This window comes from Pseudophryne corroboree, chromosome 3 (assembly GCF_028390025.1).
Source record: "Pseudophryne corroboree isolate aPseCor3 chromosome 3, aPseCor3.hap2, whole genome shotgun sequence".
Lineage (NCBI taxonomy): Eukaryota > Metazoa > Chordata > Amphibia > Anura > Myobatrachidae > Pseudophryne > Pseudophryne corroboree.
In genome coordinates, this window is record NC_086446.1 from 335,315,168 (window position 1) to 335,335,190 (window position 20,023).

The 20,023-nt window shown below is 47.5% G+C and overlaps 1 protein-coding gene across 8 annotated transcripts in view; it reads right to left on the reverse strand.

The window, feature by feature from the left end:
* The window catches only part of PABPC1L (poly(A) binding protein cytoplasmic 1 like), a 472,274-nt gene that overhangs the window by 121,555 nt on the left and 330,696 nt on the right, over positions 1-20,023 (reverse strand). For all 8 annotated transcript variants that reach the window (XM_063959585.1, XM_063959583.1, XM_063959584.1 and 5 more), the window contains one exon: positions 10,770-10,892. In XM_063959585.1, the coding sequence (XP_063815655.1) occupies positions 10,770-10,892 (123 nt within the window). The remainder of the gene's footprint in view (positions 1-10,769; positions 10,893-20,023) is intronic.

Here is a 20,023-nt window from a genome sequence, read left to right on the forward strand (position 1 = left end):
GTGCATCACGCATATATAGAAATGCATCTTTTAAATGCTCTATAGTTAGTAATATACTGTCCCTATCTAGGGTATCAATATTGTCAGTCAGGGAAGCCACCCCAGCACTGCACATCCAGGCTGAGGCGATTGCTGGTCGCAGTATCACACCCGTGTGAGTGTATATACATTTTAGGATATTTTACTGCTTTCTGTCAGCAAGTTCCTTAAGGGCGGCCGTATCCGGGGACGGTAGTGCCACCTGTTTAGACAAGCGTGTGAGCGCTTTATTCACCCTAAGGGGTGTTTCCCAACGTGCCCTATCCTCTGGCGGGAAGGGGTATGATGCTAATAACTTTTTAGGAATTAACAGTTTTTATCGGGGGAAACCCACGCATCATCACACACTTCATTTAATTCCTCAGATGCAGAAAAAACTACAGGCAGTTTTTTCTCACCCAACATAATACCCTTTTTAGTGGTACTGGTATTATCAGAAATGTGTAAAAACATTTTCCATAGCCTCAATCATGTAACGTGTGGCCCTACTGGAAGTCACATTCGTCTCTTCATCGTCGACACTGGAGTCAGTATCCGTGTCGGCGTCTGTATCTGCCATCTGCGGTAACGGGCGTTTTAGAGCCCCAGATGGCTTTTGAGACACCTGGACAGGCACAGGCTGAGTCGCCGGCTGTCTCATGTCATCAATCTTTTGTAAAGAGCTGACACTGTCACATAATTCCTTCCATAAGCTCATCCACTCAGGTGTCGACTCCCTAGGGGGTGACATCTCTGTTACAGGCAATTGCTCCGCCTCCACCACATTTTCCTCCTCATACATGTCGACACAACGTACCGACACACAGCACACACACAGGGAATGCTCTGATAGAGGACAGGACCCCACTAGCCCTTTGGGGAGACAGAGGGAGAGTATGCCAGCACACACCAGAGCGCTATAGATATACAGGGATAACCTTATATAAGTGTTTTTCACCTTATAGCTGCTGTATTGTTATACTGCGCCTAATTAGTGCCCCCCTCTCTTTTTTAACCCCTTTCTGTAGTGTAGTAACTGCAGGGGAGAGCCAGGGAGCTTCTCTCCAACGGAGCTGTGAGAGAAAATGGCGCCAGTGTGCTGAGGAGATAGGCTCCGCCCCCTTCTCGGCGGCCTTTTCTCCCGTTTTTCTGTGGAATCTGGCAGGGGTTAAAATTCATCCATATAGCCCTGGGGGCTATATGTGATGTATTTTCGCCAGCCAAGGTGTTTTTATTGCTGCTCAGGGCGCCCCCCCCCTAGCGCCCTGCACCCTGAGTGACCGAAGTGTGAAGTGTGCTGAGGAGCAATGGCGCACAGCTGCAGTGCTGTGCGCTACCTTGGTGAAGACAGGATGTCTTCTGCCGCCGATTTTTCCGGACCTCTTGCTTCTGGCTCTGTAAGGGGGCCGGCGGCGCGGCTCTGGGACCGAGCTCCGAGGCTGGGCCTGTGTTCGGTCCCTCTGGAGCTAATGGTGTCCAGTAGCCTAAGAAGCCCAATCCACTCTGCACGCAGGTGAGTTCGCTTCTTCTCCCCTTAGTCCCTCGATGCAGTGAGCCTGTTGCCAGCAGGTCTCACTGAAAATAAAAAACCTAAAACTAAACTTTCACTAAGAAGCTCAGGAGAGCCCCTAGTGTGCACCCTTCTCGGCCGGGCACAAAAATCTAACTGAGGCTTGGAGGAGGGTCATAGGGGGAGGAGCCAGTGCACACCAGCTAGTCCTAAAACTTTACTTTTGTGCCCAGTCTCCTGCGGAGCCGCTATTCCCCATGGTCCTTACGGAGTTCCCAGCATCCACTAGGACGTCAGAGAAATAAGATTTTACTCACCGGTAAATCTATTTCTCGTAGTCCGTAGTGGATGCTGGGAACTCCGTAAGGACCATGGGGAATAGACGGGCTCCGCAGGAGACTGGGCACTCTAAAAGAAAGATTAGGTACTATCTGGTGTGCACTGGCTCCTCCCTCTATGCCCCTCCTCCAGACCTCAGTTAGGATACTGTGCCCGGAAGAGCTGACACAATAAGGAAGGATTTTTGAATCCCGGGTAAGACTCATACCAGCCACACCAATCACACCGTATAACTCGTGATACTATACCCAGTTAACAGTATGAAATAAAACTGAGCCTCTCAACAGATGGCTCAACAATAACCCTTTAGTTAGGCAATAACTATATACAAGTATTGCAGACAATCCGCACTTGGGATGGGCGCCCAGCATCCACTACGGACTACGAGAAATAGATTTACCGGTGAGTAAAATCTTATTTTCTCTAACGTCCTAGTGGATGCTGGGAACTCCGTAAGGACCATGGGGATTATACCAAAGCTCCCAAACGGGCGGGAGAGTGCGGGTGACTCTGCAGCACCGAATGAGAGAACTCAAGGTCCTCCTCAGCCAGGGTATCAAATTTGTAGAATTTAGCAAACGTGTTTGCCCCTGACCAAGTTGCAGCTCGGCAAAGTTGTAAAGCCGAGACCCCTCGGGCAGCTGCCCAAGATGAGCCCACTTTCCTCGTGGAATGTGCTGTTACTGATTTAGGATGCGGCAATCCAGCCGCAGAATGCTCCAGCTGAATTGTGCTACAAATTCAGCGAGCAATAGTCTGCTTAGAAGCAGAAGCACCTATTTTGTTGGGTGCCTACAGGATAAAAAAAAACGAGTCAGTTTTCCTGACTCCAGCCGTCCTGGAAATATAAATTTTTAAGGCCCTGACTACGTCCAGTAACTTGGAATCTTCCGAGTCCCTAGTAGCTGCAGGCACCACAATAGGTTGGTTCAAGTGAAAAGCTGATACCACCTTAGGGAGAAACTGGGGACTAGTCCTCAATTCTGCCCTATCCATATGGAAAATCAGATCAGGGCTTTTACATGACAAAGCCGCCAATTCTGACACACGCCTGGCCGAAGCCAAGGCCAATAACATGACCACTTTCCACGTGAGATATTTCAAATCCACAGTTTTAAGTGGCTCAAACCAATGTGATTTTAAGAAAACTCAACACCACGTTGAGATCCCAAGGTGCCACAGAAGGCACAAAAAAGGGGCTGAATATGTAGCACTCCCTTTACAAATGTCTGAACTCCAGGCAGTGAAGCCAGTTCTTTCTGGAAGAAAATCGACAGAGCCGAAATCTGGACCTTAATGGAACCCAATTTTAGGCCCATAGTCACTCCCGACTGTAGGAAGTGCAGAAAACGACCCAGCTGAAATTCCTCTGTTGGGGCCTTCCTGGCCTCACACCACGCAACATATTTTCGCCAAATACGGTGATAATGGTTTGCGGTTACTTCTTTCCTGGCTTTTATCAGCGTAGGAATGACTTCCTCCGGAATGCCCTTTTGCTTTAGGATCCGGAATTCAACCGCCATGCCGTCCAACGCAGCCGCGGTAAGTCTTGGAACAGCCAGGGCCCCTGCTGTAGCAGATCCTGTCTGAGCGGTAGAGGCCATGGGTCCTCTGATATTATTTCTGTAAGTTCTGGGTACCAAGCTCTTCTTGGCCCATCCGGAACCACGAGTATCGTTCTTACTCCTCGTTTTCTTATTATTCTCAGTACCTTTGGTATGAGAGGCAGAGGAGGGAATACATAAACCGACTGGTACACCCACGGTGTCACTAGAGCGTCCACAGCTATTGCCTGAGGGTCCCTTGACCTGGCGCAATATCTAGTTTTTTTGTTTAGGCGGGACGCCATCATGTCCACCTGTGGCCTTTCCCAACGGTTTACCAACAGTTGGAATACTTCTGGATGAAGTCCCCACTCTCCCGGGTGGAGGTCGTGCCTGCTGAGGAAGTCTGCTTCCCAGTTGTCCACTCCCGGAATGAACACTGCTGACAGTGCTAAGACGTGATTTTCCGCCCATCGGAGAATCCTTGTGGCTTCTGCCATCGCCATCCTGCTTCTTGTGCCGCCCTGACGGTTTACATGGGCGACTGCCGTGATGTTGTCTGATTGGATCAGTACCGGCTGGTTTTGAAGCAGAGGCCTTGCCAGACTTAGGGCATTGTAAATGGCCCTCAGTTCCAGAATATTTAAGTGTTGGGACGACTCCTGACTTGACCAAAGTCCATGGAAATTTCTTCCCTGTGTGACTGCCCCCCAGCCTCGAAGGCTGGCATCCGTGGTTACCAGGACCCAGTCCTGTATGCCGAATCTGCGGCCCTCTTGAAGATGATCACTCTGCAGCCACCACAGTAGAGATACCCTGGTCCTTGGAGACAGGGTTATCAGCCGATGCATCTGAAGATGCGATCCCGACCACTTGTCCAAGAGGTCCCACTAAAAGGTTCTTGTATGAAACCTGCCGAATGGAATTTTGCTTCGTAAGAAGTTACCATTTTTCCCAGGACTCGTGTGCAATGATGCACCGATACCTGTTTTTGTTTTCAGGAGGTCTCTGACTAGAGATGACAGCTCCTTAGCTTTCTCCTGCAGGAGAAACACTCTTTTCTGTTCTGTGTCCAGAACCATCCCCAGGAACAGTAGGTGTGTGGTAGGAACCAGCTGTGACTTTGGAATGTATAGAATCCATCCGTGCTGTTGTAGCACTTCCCGAGATAGTGCTACTCCGACCAACAACTGCTCCTTGGACCTCGCCTTTATAAGGAGATCGTCCACGTACGGGATAATTAAAACTCCCTTTTTTCGAAGGAGTATCATCATTTCTGCCATTACCTTGGTAAAGACCCTCGGTGCTGTGGACAGTCCAAACGGCAGTGTTTGGAATTGGTAATGGCAATCCTGTACCACAAATCTGAGGTACTCCTGGTGAGGATGGTAAATGGAGACATGTCCTTGATGTCCAGGGATACCATGTAATCCCCCTCCTCCAGGCTTGCAATAACCGCCCTGAGCGATTCCATCTTGAACTAGAATTTTTTTATGTATGTGTTCAAGGATTTCAAATTTAAAATGGGTCTCACCGAACCGTCCGGTTTCGGTACCGCACACAGTGTGGAATAGTAACCCCGTCCTTGTTGAAGTAGGGGCACCTTGACTATCACCTGCTGGGAATACAGCTTGTGAATTGCCTCTAGCACAGCCTCCCTGCCTGAGGGAGTTGTCGGCAAGGCAGATTTGAGGAAACGGCGGGGGGGGGAAGACGCCTCGAATTCCAGCTTGTACCCCTGAGATACTACATGAAGGATCCAGGGATCTACCTGTGAGCGAGCCCACTGATCGCTGAAATTTTTGAGGCGGCCCCCCACCGTATCTGGCTACGCCTGTGGAGCCCCCGCGTCATGCGGTGGACTCAGAGGAAGCGGGGGAAGAATTTTGATTCTGGGAACTGGCTGACTGGTGCAGCTTTTTCCCTCTTCCCTCGTCTCTGTGTAGAAAGGAAGCGCCTTTGACCCGCTTGCTTTTCTGAAGCCGAAAGGACTGTACCTGATAATACAGTGCTTTTCTTAGGCTGTGAGGAAACCGGAGGTAAAAATTTTTCTTCCCAGCTGTTGCTGTGGATATGCGGTCCCAGAGACCATCCCCAAACAATTCCTCACCCTTATAAGGCTCTATGTGACTTTTAAAGTCAGCATCACCTGTCCAGTGTCGGGTCTCACATACCCTCCTGACAGAATGGACATTGCATTAATTCTGGAAGCCAGCCGGCAAAATATCCCTCTGTGCATCCCTGTTTTATAGGGTTACAGACCACGCTGCAGCAGCACTATCTGCAGGTCTCAGTCTAGTACCTGAGTGTGTAAATACAGACTTCAGGATAGCCTCCTGCTATTTATCAGCAGGTACCTTCAAAGTGGCCGTATCCTAGGACGGCAGTGCCACCTTTTTTTGACAAACGTGTGAGCGCCTTATCCACCCTAGGGGATATCTCCCAGCGTAACTTATCCTCAGGCGGGAAAGGGTACGCCATCAGTAACTTTTTAGAAATTACCAGTTTCTTATCGAGGGAACCCACGCTTTTTCACACTTCATTCACTCATTTGATGGGGGAACAAAACACTGCCTGCTTTTTCTCCCCACACATAAAACCCTTTTTCAGTGGTACTTGGGTTAATCAGAAATGTGTAACACATTTTTTATTGCCGGGATCATGTAACGGATGTTCCTAGTGGATTGTGTATATGTCTCAACCTCGTCGACACTGGAGTCAGACTCCGTGTCGACATCTGTGTCTGCCAACTGAGGCAGCGGGCGTTTTTGAGCCCCTGATGGCCTTTGAGACGCCTGGGCAGGCGCGGGCTGAGAAGCCGGCTGTCCCATAGCTGTTACGTCATCCAGCCTTTTATGTAAGGAGTTGACACTGTCGGTTAATACCTTCCACCTATCCATCCACTCTGGTGTCGGCCCACAGGGGGCGACATCCCATTTATCGGCATCTGCTCCGCCTCCACATAAGCCTCCTCATCAAACATGTCGACACAGCCGTACCGACACACCGCACACACACAGGGAATGCTCTGACTGAGGATAGGACCCCACACAGCCCTTTGGGGAGACAGAGAGAGAGTATGCCAGCACACACCAGAGCGCTATATAATGTAGGGATAAACACTATCACTGAGTGAATTTTCCCCCATAGCTGCTTGTATAAACAATATTGCGCCTAAATTTAGTGCCCCCCCTCTCTTTTTAACCCTTTGAGCCTGAAAACTACAGGGGAGAGGCTGGGGAGCTGTCTTCCAGCTACACTGTGAAGAGAAAATGGCGCCAGTGTGCCGAGGGAGATAGCTCCGCCCCTTTTTCGCTGACTATTCTCCCGCTTTTTTATTAATTCTGGCAGGGGTAATTATCACATATATAGCCTCTGGGGCTATATATTGTGATTATTTTGCCAGCCAAGGTGTTTTATTGCTGCTCAGGGCGCCCTCCCCCAGCGCCCTGCACCCTCAGTGACCGGAGTGTGAAGTGTGTATGAGGAGCAATGGCGCACAGCTGCAGTGCTGTGCGCTACCTTGGTGAAGACTGAAGTCTTCTGCCGCCGATTTTCCGGACCATCTTCATGCTTCTGGCTCTGTAAGGGGGACGGCGGCGCGGCTCCGGGAACGAACACCAAGGACGGGTCCTGCGGTCGATCCCTCTGGAGCTAATGGTGTCCAGTAGCCTAAGAAGCCCAAGCTAGCTGCAAGCAGGTAGGTTCGCTTCTTCTCCCCTTAGTCCCTCGATGCAGTGAGCCTGTTGCCAGCAGGTCTCACTGTAAAATAAAAAACCTAATTTAAACTTTCTTTCTAGAAGCTCAGGAGAGCTCCTAGTGTGCAACCAGCTCGGGCCGGGCACAGAAATCTAACTGAGGTCTGGAGGAGGGGCATAGAGGGAGGAGCCAGTGCACACCAGATAGTACCTAATCTTTCTTTTAGAGTGCCCAGTCTCCTGCGGAGCCCGTCTATTCCCCATGGTCCTTACGGAGTTCCCAGCATCCACTAGGACGTCAGAGAAAGTAGTCAGACGTGGTACTTATAACTTGTGCACACAATCTAACTAACTCCCTACAGCATTCAGAGCTGCAAGGGAGGAATATTGGTGTGGTTACCAGGGTAAAATTATTGGGCACTTTGCATGCGCCATATGATATACCAAGCTATTGGTATCGACTATAAGACATTTCCTCATATTGATAATTAATATTAGCGAGGACACTCAAGAAATGGGCCGTAATCCGGACTATGTTCCTGATTGTAGGTACATCCAAAGTATGAGTTATAATAACTAGGAGGGGCATAAAGATTTATAAAGGGTAGTCACCATAGCTCTTAACTGACTATCTATTAAAACGTGCAGCATATACAGGCTCTCTGTCCTATGAAAGATAATACAAGAGGACCACACTAATTGGAAAATATCCGGTACCTATATTTATACAGTATCGATGAACACCATCATTATAGTATATATGGTAACACATGTAGAGTAAAAGCGTATGCATAGGGGGTCCACTTTTTATTGATTTTGCAAGAACTCTGTGGAATATATAGGAAACACTTGTAACGAAATATTACCACTAGAGACGGTACAAATCATCTACAAGTTTAAGGAGAATTACTTGCGACCAAAAAATAAAACTATATATATTTACAATCACTCTTTAGCGGGGCTATTAAGCCTTTATTGGTAGAGGGGCGTGACAGCCTTTATTAAAAAAGTTTCTCTCTGTGTATTATAGTAGCTTTGACCATTTAATTCTATATTAATACACCTTTTATTATTTTTTTGTTTTGTAAATTTCACCTTATTTCACATTATGCAAAAAAATTTTTTATGTATACCAATAAAGACTGAACTGTTTCAGGTACGCCTGACCCTTTGCTTTACCTGGAGGTCGAAAGGAACTAAAGGAAGTACTCTTAACCTTCGGAACCGAAAGAGCAGTACTAGGCAGACATGCAGTCTTAGCAGATGCTAAGTCAGCAACGATCTTGTTGAGATCTTCCCCAAAAAGTATGTTTCCCTTAAAAGGGAGCACCTCCAAGGTCTTTTTAGAGTCCAGATCTACAGACCAGGACCGCAACCAGAGGATCCGGCAAGCCAGAATAGACGTAGTAGACGCTTTTGCCGCCAGGATACCTGCATCAGATGCCGCCTCCTGAATATAATGGGAGGCTGTAACAATGTATGAAAGACACTGTTTTGATGACCCCTTGGTCTTAGGCGGGCGAGGCTTAGCCAAAGACTGATTTAATTGCTGTAACAGAGAGGACAGAGTACCTGCCCATGGTGGATTAAATGCAGGGACAATATGTGGCTGTAATGTCACAGGAGGTCCCATAGTCTAGTCTATTCTAAGTCTAGTCACTAGCGTAGTCAGTAAATTAGAGAAGGTAGCCCACGGCGGGTCTTGATTTGCCCCCGTTGCTGCAGACTGGCTGAGGGGTATAAAACCCCCAGTACCTGAACCCTCAGCTGCACTATTTTCCTCAGAGAAACCCATGGCAGTAGCACTGCATGGGGCAGGAACAGCCATGGAACTATCACCCTGTTTACCTGACATTATATGAAAGCGCAACCGTTGGGTGAGGTAGTACAATATATACAGATAAAAGACCTGACAAAAATCCCCTGTATAGTGTGACTGCAAGCACAGCATACACAGAAGACTTAAGACGTATATGGTGACTGTAATACACAGAGAAAAATTCCAAGAGAGTAAATCCTGTGAAACACTATATTATATGAAACCCTGATGTACTTAGCCTCCCTCAGGGTACAGAATATAGGGATAGCAATATGTGCGAGATACACAGAATAGAAATCACACAGCAGCTATTGGCACACACACAGTCACATGTACAATGCGGAAATTATTACAAACAACAATAAAACTGCACTGGACTAGCAATACTAAGTAACTGCACTACTAAGTAAAGCTATGTAGAATATAACAATGCACAGTAAAGACTTCATGTATATCCCAGGGTACTTGTACTACACATCCCTGAATGTATGCACTTGTTCTTAACCAACACTGTCTAAATGACATGTAGAATACTTAAGTGTCCTGTAAATGCACAGCGCTGATGAAGCAGGCCGCTTTACAGAGGAGACATTGCCCAGCAGTCCCAGAATCAGCTCAGCATGTGTAATGGCGTCCAAATGCTGACAGGGAGTGAGGGAGACAGAGAGATGCAGCTCCAGGGCGGGAACATTTGCAGTAAATGGCGCCTGGGGCTGGGGGAGGGACTGCAGGTCAGAGCCTTATCCCCTAAGCTGGACTTCACCACCGGGTACTGTGGGCCTTAGTGGTCCTGGTGATATAGTGGGGTCCCTGTACGGCCACAGTGTCAACGCCAGCACGCGCGGTCCGTCTCCTAGAGACCGCGCCGGATTGCGATTTCCAGCGGGTCCCGCCTGGGGGACCCTCTTACCTCCTCCCTTCATGCGGCCACGCAATCCTGGAGAGCAGCTGCAAGTGTGTGTGCCCTAAAGAAAACCGGAGCCCTCCGCTGTAAGTACCCCGCAACCAGGGCGCGGGAGTATATAGCGCCGCCGGGGGAGGTGAGAGAACCGCAGCCTGATACGTCAGAATGACATATAGCACTTGTAAGTGCCTATGCTGCGGCCCTTGAATTCTTCTATCTTCTGTAAAAGCTCTTTTCAGGGCTACCCAGCGCAGCCCTCCCTGTTAGCTGCCTGCACTGCAGGCACCAACTTACAAACTGAGCTCAAGTGCCTGGAGGCGGGGATATAGAGGAGGCAGCGCTATGCATCTTGTTAACAGTCAAAGCTTTTAGCCTGTTGGTGCCTCGGATCAAAATCCAACTCTACACCCCGATATAATTCCCTGTGGAATCACAGCGTACCCCGCTGCGGAAAATAAACATTTTGAATTAAATAAAAAACAAAGTAGTGAGCTACTAATACCCCTTTCACACCACACAAATAACCCAGTATAGGCAAAATCGCGGGTCGCCTGACCCGGCAATTCAACCCAGGAATAAAGCAATGTTATACCCGGGTTGCATACCCGGTCAGTGGCTGTGTAAACGGGCTCCCGGGTCGATGCCACCCGGGACCCGTTTACTACAGCAGGGAGAGGCGGCGCGGAGATGATCTCATCTCCCAGCGCCGCCTCCACCTCCGCCCGGCATATTGCCAGGTCGGGAAAGCCTGCCGCAGCTGCAAATGCCGGATCCCACCTGGGAAGGACCCGTATCCAAATTCCTGGGTGGGATCCGGCATTGGCAGTGTGAAAGGGGTATGAGAAATTTGAATAAGTTGATGAGTAGTTCAATTAAAAACAAAACAAAAATAAACGTAAGCAGTCCTTACAATATTTACCACCACTATCTCTCTTACCAACTCGCTGACTCTGTGGACCAACTCGGGGCACCTGTGTTGAAGCTTGCTTCATTGTACTAATGTTAGAAGTAATACGTCGAGGAGGAACAGTCCTTAGTATAGGCGTGGGTGGATGATACTCTGAAGCCACACATGTAAAGTTTCAAGAAAGAGGAGACATTACATATTACATGTGGTGAAATGACATCCATTTCAAACCTGAAGGTCCTACAGCATAGTTTTCAATTAGACAGTTCATATAACATGAGACAATTTGTAAAGTCTAATACGGTATATGAATGCTTGTAAGTCGAGGAAAGTTAATTGAGACAGCTGTCAAAACCTGTAACTTCCAACTACTGGGAAAAATTAATAAAACCATTTCACTTGCAAGTGTGCTTGAGGCGTCAGGTGACTAATTTTTTTAACTCAATATACCAATACTAGACAGGGCTGCATCTTACTACTGATTTTATATGAGACCATGACCTTCAAAGAGTTAGGACAGGTCTAACCGTAAAGTACTCTCAGCTAGGAAACTGAAAAGAAAACGCTGCTTACGGAAGCATTACAGCTTGAAACTAATTACCGAAAACGTTATCAGTGAAAAGTGTTAATATTACATGTGAACCCCACCATCCATTTACTTTCAAAACTGCTGTGACATGGTAAAGGTTATTATTATTTTGAGTAAATATTACATTTAAACTGAACATACAACAAGCTGTACAGGAAACAATTATTGTTTCATTTTAACTCATTACTTGGGTCAAAAAAAGGTATATTTTACACAAAAACTGTTGTAATAGCAGATACGATAACAAATGTATGAACACAAATAAACAAATGTTTGAGATTAGGAAGTAAAAAAAAATGGCACATTTAACACATTGCAATAAAAATAGAAAAATAACTTAAGGGGATTACTGACAAGTAAGACAATACACTGCAGTCAGGAAATATGTAAATTACATCATAAAGGCAAACTGCTGTCATAATGAATTGAGCATCATTAGCTTCACAAACGGAATACATTTGATAAAAACAAAGAACAGGACGCAGGGCTGACAGAAAGAGTATAAAGGCAAATAAAATCTTAGGATAAAATATGGAATATATGAACAACACAGGAGAGAACTCAATTTCAGGCACGGGTAACCCAATTCACAAAATAAATTAAGAAATGATAAAAAGTAGGTTTGTTTACAGTGAGCAGAAAATAAATCTTGCATTTGATCTCATATACAGTCGAAACTGGTGAAGTGGGATCTCAAGGGACGGCACGTTTAATCTCACTTAAAGAGGTATCTCACTTATACAGGTTCAAGAAGTGTTTGTCTCACTTACAGAGGTTCTCACTTATGCAGGTTCAATCAGGATACCCCTGTAAATTCAGGTACATGTTACTTTAGTGGGGTATCACAGACTTGTCAAAACCTATACTAATCCCAGTAACAGAGGTTCTAAACGTGGTTGTCTCATTTATAGAGGTTAATAAACTGCACTAATATCACTTAAAGAGGTCCTAATAGCAATCGTCTCAGTTAGAGGTTTGACAGTCTCATCAACAGAGGTTTTGTGGTTTCCCACTTATCCAGGTTCGACTGTATGTATAAACCTATCCACTGTTAAGATAAATCTAACAAACATTTCATACCAAGGACGAGGGACCATTAGTTGCTAATGAGAGGAGGTTTTACTATCAGCACAGGAAGGTGTTGTTTACATGGGGATGTAGTTGACATCATGACGTACGGGATGCCAGCGGTCAGGAGGCCAGAGCCAGAATCATAACACCTGCCAGAATGCAGATGCCAGAATCCCAAACATAAGTATCTGGGGGAGGTTACGGTTAGGCTACATGGGGGAGGGGTTAGGCTGCAGGGGAGGGAGAGTTAGGTTTAGCTTCTGTTCTCACCCCTTTCAGGATTTTAACAGTCGGGATGCCGGGGTTGGTATTTTGACCGCCTTTATCCTGACTGCAGGACTCCCGAACTCATCCCCTTTACAGTAAGTGTTATTGAACTGTTAAATTCCTTTCTTAAATGAGGCTGTCATTGCAAACTTAAAAATGGATTGGAAGCCTTTTCCTACAAGTAATGATATCTGTACTACAGGATTTTATGGGCACAACTGAAACAGACAATTAATTGGACAGCAATCTTTGGAGGATATTTTCCACCTGTGAGGTTCAAATGGCAACGATCACTCTGAGCATTTTAATTTGCCATCCTCTGTATCAACAAAAGTACTGTAGACTCAGAGGTCGAAATTGATGAATCAGTGTTGAAAACCTTACTATGTGCTGTTATAACATAAATATGTTTTTATTGGCTCAATTACTTGAGAATGGGTTGTATTCTGCAAGGGGGAGGGGGCTTGATTTGTATTTTATTTAGAATGTTTAATTTATACTAAAGATGTACTATATTATAGGGTGGTGATTTTATTTTACTATATTTTACCACTTTCTAAAATGTTCTTTTCATTATGGTTGGTATTAGCTCCTTATTATGCAATTCAACTGGATAACTGTTTTAATTAAGATGAGAAATTACATCCAAAGAAATTCAACTTTGTGTTCCTGACTTTATGACCTTTAGCAGTGTGAGCTTAATGCCACAAGTACAATTGAGCAGGTGTATTACTTGGTTAGTTCAAATTGATTTACTGAATATGTAAAAAAAAAAAAAAAAAAAATTTAATAACCTACCGGTAAATCCTTTTCTCGTAGTCCATAGGGGATACTGGGAATCCATTTAGTACCATGTGGTATAGACGGGTCCACTAGAAGCCTTGGGCACTTTAAGAATTTGATAGTGTGCGCTGGCTCCTCCCTCTATGCCCCTCCTACCAGATTCAGTCTAGGAAACTGTGCCCGAGGAGACGGGCATACTTTGAGAGAAGGATAGATAAGGAAAGTGGTGAGATTACAAACCAGCACACACACAAAACAAGAAGAAAGCCATGCTAACCAAACTTGAAACAGGAACAGCAACAGCTGAACCAAACAACATTACTTAACCAAGTAACAGTGCAGGAAGAACGAAGCACCATTTCCCCTACGGACTACGAGAAAAGGATTTACCGTTAAGTAATTAAAATCCTATTTTCTCTTACGTCTTAGGGGATACTGGGGACCCATTTAGTACCATGGGGAAGTAACAAAGCTCCCAAACCGGCTGGGAGAGTGCAGAGGTTCCTGCAGAACTGATTGACCAAACTGTACGTCCTCAGAGGTCAAAGTATCGAACTTGTAAAACTTAGCAAACGTGTTTGAACCTGACCAAGTAGCTGCTCGGCAGAGCTGTACAGCCAAGACACCCCGGGCAGCCACCCAAGAAGAACCCACCGACCTAGTAGAGTGGGCCTGTACAGATTTTGGAAGCGGCAAGCCTGCCGTGGAATAAGCATGCTGGATAGTGAGCCTGATCCAGCATGTAATAGACTGCTTTGAAGCAGGACACCCAATTTTATTGGGATTATAGAGAACGAACAGCGAGTCCGATTTCCTGTGATGAGCTGTTCTCTTTACATACACCTTCAAAGCCCTCACAACATCCAAGGACTCTGAATTAGCAGAGGTGTCCGTAACAACCGGAACCACAATAGGTTGGTTGATGTGAAACGCAGACACCACCTTAGGAAGAAACTGCTGACGAGTTCTGAGTACAGCTCTATCCTCATGGAAAATTAGGTAGGGGCTCTTGTGAGACAACGCCCCTAGCTCCAACACACGTCTTACTGAAGCCAAGACCAACAGTATGACGATCTTCCACGTAAGGTAATTTATGTCAACTTCATGTAATGGTTCAAACCAGTCCGATTAGAGTAACTGCTGCACTAAAGGGAGATCCCAAGGTGCCGTGGGAGGCACAAAGGGAGGTTGGATGTGCAGAACACCTTTCAAGAATGTCTGGACCTCAGGGAGAGAAGCCAATTGTTTCTGAAAGAAAATAGACTAGGCCGAAATCTGGACTTTCTGGAGCCTAGACGTAAACCCACAACTACTTCCGACTGCAGAAAAAGCAGGAAACATCCCAGATGAAATTCCACCGCAGAATATTGTCTGCTTTCACACCAAGAGACATAGGGGGTCATTCCGAGTTGATCGTAGCTGTGCTAAATTTAGCACAGCTACGATCGTTAACTCAGACATGCGGGGGGACGCCCAGCACAGGGCTAGTCCGCCCCGCATGTCACTGCCGGCCCCCCCGCACAAATACAAAAGAGGCGATGCCTTTGTATTTGATGAGTAACTCCCGGCCAGCGCAGTGTCTGCGGCTGGCCGGGAGTTGCTCGTCGCTCCCGATGGCTGTAGCGCCCCCCTAACGGTCCGGCCACGCCTGCGTTAGCCGGACCGGTCCCGCTAAACGGGGCGGCCTAACGCCGCCGTTCAGCCCCCTCCCGCCTAGCGACCGCCTCTGTCTCAGAGGCGATCGCTAGGTAACGAAAGCTGCCATGCGCCGGTGTACTGCGGCACCAGCGCATGCGCAGTTCCGACCCGATCGCTACGACAAACTGCAGCGAGCGATCGGGTCGGAATGACCCCCATACTTCTTCCAGATACAGTGGTAATGTTTAGACGTTACCTTCGTCCTGGCCTGGATCATAGTCTGGATGTCCTTGTTAGGAATCCCTCTCTTGGCTAGAAACAGCCGTTCAACTTCCATGCCGTTAAACGTAACAACGGTAAGGCTTGATAGACAAACGGGCCCTGTTGCAGAAGATCCTTGCGAGGTAGAGGCCACAGATCTTCGATCAGCATCTCGCGAAGATCCGCATAGCCCTTCGCGGACAGTCCGGAGCAATGAGTATTGCTTGAACCTTTTTCCTTTGATTTCTCTTTAAAATTGTTGGTATCAGAGGAAGTGGAGGAAACACGTACACCAGCTGGTAGATCCACGGAGTTGTCAGAGCGTCTACTGCCACTGCCTGTGGGTCTCTCGACCTGGAACAATACCGCTTGAGCTTCTTGTTGAGTTGAGAGGCCATCATGTCGATCTGTGGATAACCCCACCGACGTGTCAACCACTGGAACACCTCCGGGTGAAAGCCCCACTCCCCCGGGTGCAGGTCGTGTCTGCTGAGGAAGTCTGCTTCCCAGTTGTCTACTCCCGGAATGAAGACCGCCGACAACGCCACGGCGTGTTTTTCCGCCCAGAGGAGAATTCTTGACACCTCTGACATTGTGGCTCTGCTTTTCGTTCCGCCCTATCGGTTTATGTACTTTACCGCCATCACATTGTCCGCCTGGACTTGAATGGCCTGATTCTGAAGTAGAGATGAGGCCTGCAGAAGGGCGTTGTAGACAGCCCTAAGTCCTAGACTGTTTATTGGAAGGATGACTTCCTGACTTGACAATCTTCCTTGAAACTGCACCCCGAGGGTGACTGCTCCCCAACCTGCGAGACTTGCGTCTGTGGTTAGCAGAATCCAATTCTGAAACCCGAACCTCCGACCCTCGAAGAGGTGAGAAGTTTGTAGCCACCACAGAAGGGAGATCCTGGCTCTTGGTGACAGACGGATCCTCTAGTGCATGTGAAGATGCGATCCAGACTATTTGTCCAAAAGCTCTAGCTGGAAGGGCCTCGCATGAAACCTTCCATACTGAAGCGCCTCGTAAGAGGCCACCATTATCCCCAGAAGGCGAATGCACAGATGTATCGAGATCCGGGTTGGCTTCAGGACAGCCCGAACCATCGACTGGATTACCATAGCCTTCTCCAAGGGAAGGAACACTTTGAGACTCTGTGTCCAGTATCATTCCCAGGAAAGAAAGCCTCTGTGTCCGTTCCAAGTGAGATTTTGGCAAGTTCAGAATCCACCCGTGATCCAAGAGTAGTCTGGTTGAGAGGCCAATGCTGTCCAGCAACCGCTCCCTGGACGGCGCCTTTATCTGAAGATCGTCCAGGTACGGAATTCTGTTCACTCCCCGTTTGTTGAGTAGAAACATCATCTCTGCCATCACTTTGGTGAACACTCTCGGTGCCATGGAGAGACCAAATGGCAGAGCCTGGAACTGGTAGTGACAGTCCTGCAGTGCAAACCGTAGATAAGCCTGATGAAGCGGCCAGATACGAATGTGAAGGTACGCATCCTTGATATCCAGAGATACTAGGAATTACCCCTCCTCCAGACCTGAGATCATCTTGAATTTGAACACTCATAAGTACGGGTTCAACGACTTGAGGTTCAGAGTCTGTCTTACCGAATCGTCCGGTTTCGGAACTACAAACAAGTTGGAATAATACCCCTTGTTTTGCAGATGAGGTGGAACTGGAACAATGACCTGAGTCAGTACCAGTTTTTGAATGGCGTCCTGTAAAGTTATACTTGCCTCTTGTGAAACTGGTATGCCTGATTTGAAGAGTCTGTGAGGTGGGAGCTCCTGGAACTCCAGTCTGTAGCCCTGGGAAATAAGATCTATGATCCAGGGATCCTGGCACGAACTTGTCCAGATGTGACTGAAGAATGTTTGTCGGGCTCAGACCTGCCAGTCTTCCAGGCATCACGGTCTACCATCTTGCTGAAGGTTTTGAGGAAGCAGAGCTAAAGCTCTGTACCTGTGACACGGCAGTTGTGGTTTGCGTGGTTTACCTCTATTGCACCTCTGGTGGCTGCAGAAGAACAATCTCTGTTTGCCCCTAAACTTGGCCGTCCGAAAGGACTGTAAAATGGGAGCTGAGTAAGCCTTCCTAGCTAAGGGAGCTGCAGAAGGAAGATATGTGGACTTACCCGCAGTAGCTTTTGAGATCCATTTGTCTAGTTCATCACCAAATAAGGGCTCTCCTGTGAAGGGTAGGACTTCCACGCCTTTCCTGGAGTCTGCATCAGCAGTCCACTGAAGTAGCCATAAGCCCCTGCGTGCCGACACTGCCATAGCAGTGTTTCGTGCATTAAGCAAGCCTATTTCTTTTATGGCTTCCACCATAAAGTTCGCAGTCTCCTGTATATGTTGTAGGAGTAAAATAATCTCCCCTTGAGGCAAGGTATCTAACCCCTCATTTAGGTTACCCGACCATTTGGCAATTGCTTTTGTAATCCACCCACATGCTATAGTGGGTCTCTGGGCCACCCCAGCAGCTGTATACAAGGATTTGAGTGTGGTCTCAATTTTACGATCAGCTGCATCTTTTAGGGAGGCTGCACCCGGGAATGGCAATACAATTTTTCGTGAAAGCCTGGATACTGATGCAGCCACTATCGCTGGATTTTCCCATTTTTTCCTATCCTCAGGAGGAAAAGGAAAAGATGAGAGCAACCGTTTAGGGTTTTGAAATTTCCAATCAGGATTAACCCACAGTTCTTCAAACAGAGTATTTAGTTCCTTTGACACAGCAAAAGTGGCTGAGGATTTATTTTTTATATTAAAATAAGATTTCTCACTCTCCTCTGTCACCTTATCAGGGATATGCAGAACTTCTCCGATAGCCTCTATTAGAGCCTCTATTCCCTGCGACACAGCAACCTCCCCCACCTCTGAGTCCACCTCCCCCTCCTCCATGTCTGACCTCTCATCATGAGAGTCAGACTGTAGGATATGGGCCAAAGTACGTTTTTGCAGACAAATGGCAGGGCACCGAGACGCTGGTTTGGGTACTGAGTCTCTTTTCATAAACTCAGTCATAGATTGTCTTAAGTATTGCGTCTCTTTCTCATTGCGGGACAATTTAGTAGAAATGTTGGAAATCATTCCCTGGTTCTGCCCCACTAGCCTGGGAAGGGACACCACACCGAGTACACACTAATGAACCCCCTGGAGAAGAGGAACACTGTGCCTTACATGAAACACGCTCTTTGCCTGACATACTGTAACAGCAACAGCTCACACACAGAGGAAAAGGTTAAATGCACAATTGGCACACAAAGAGCCCTTCCAGGGAGACAAAGAGAGAGTATGGAGCCAGCACACGGTGCCCGTGCCGCTAATGCCAAGCTTAGCCGGGTTGCAGACTAAGTACCTAGATTAGGGACTTAGGGGGTCATTCCGAGTTATTCGCTCGCTAGCTGCTTTTAGCAGCATTGCACACGCTAGGCCGCCGCCCTCTGGGAGTGTATCTTAGCTTAGCAGAATAGCGAACAAAAGAGTAGCAGAATTGCGATTAAATAATTCTTAGCAGTTTCTGAGTAGCTCGAGACTTACTCCTACACTGCGATCAGCTCAGCCCGTTTTGTTCCTGGTTTGACGTCACAAACACGCACTGCGTTCGGTCAGCCTCTCCCCCGTTTCTCCAGACACTCCCGCATTTTATCCTGGCACGCCTGCGTTTTTCCACACACTCCCAGAAAACGGTCAGTTTCCGCCCAGAAACACCCACTTCCTGTCAATCACACTCCGATCACTTAACCGATGAAAATTCTTAGTTCGGACGTGAGTAAATCTACTAAGTTTTGTGCTAAAATACTTAGCGCATGCGCATTTTTGCCTTAGTCGCTCCGTTGCGAAAATCGGCAACGAGCGAACAACTCGGAATGACCCCCTTAGTACACTAATAACCACTTCCCCCTGCTATGACCCACTGGTACCGCTGAGGTAATCTGGAGTCTCTCCGGAGGAGCTGCGCATCCCTGTCAGTCAGTGTCTTTGTCAGCTGCAGAGGGAAAATGGCGCTGGTGAGCTGCTGGATCCTCTCATAGTGAAGCCCCACCCCTCCAATGGTGCGCGGTCTTCCTGCTCTTTTTTATACTGGCTGTTTGTGTCTGAGTGCATAAAATGGAGACAGACTCCTTTTATGGCTTTGTTGCCAGTCTGGGTACTGTGTCTGCTGTTCAGCGTCTGTATCCTTACACAGGAGAAGCAGTCCGCCCCATTTAGAAGCCATACGTCTCCGTACCCTCATGCCAACATAATGGCCGGTGACCCGCTAACTGGGACGCCGGCTTAGTACTCACCACTCTTCTTTCTTCAGGCTCTGTTAGGGGTGGCGGCGTGCTGCGGAAACGTACACTCGCCGTGGTGGGGCTTGCGAATATTTTCGTCAGGAGCTGGTGTCCTGTCAGTGGGGGACGGGACCATTAACCCTGGGAGAGGTGGAGAGGTTGAGCCCCCCCCCCCCTCCTAAGTCCCATGAAGCAAGCAGGCTGGTGCCATCCAGTCCTGCCTGAAAATAACAAACAAAAAATAAATGCAGAAAATTCTTAAGGAGCTTCCAGAGACGTGACCGGCTCCTCCGGGAACATTTTCTAAACTCAGACTGGTAGGAGGGGCATAGAGGGAGGAGCCAGCATACACTGTCAAATTCTTAAAGTGCCCAAGGCTCCTAGTGGAC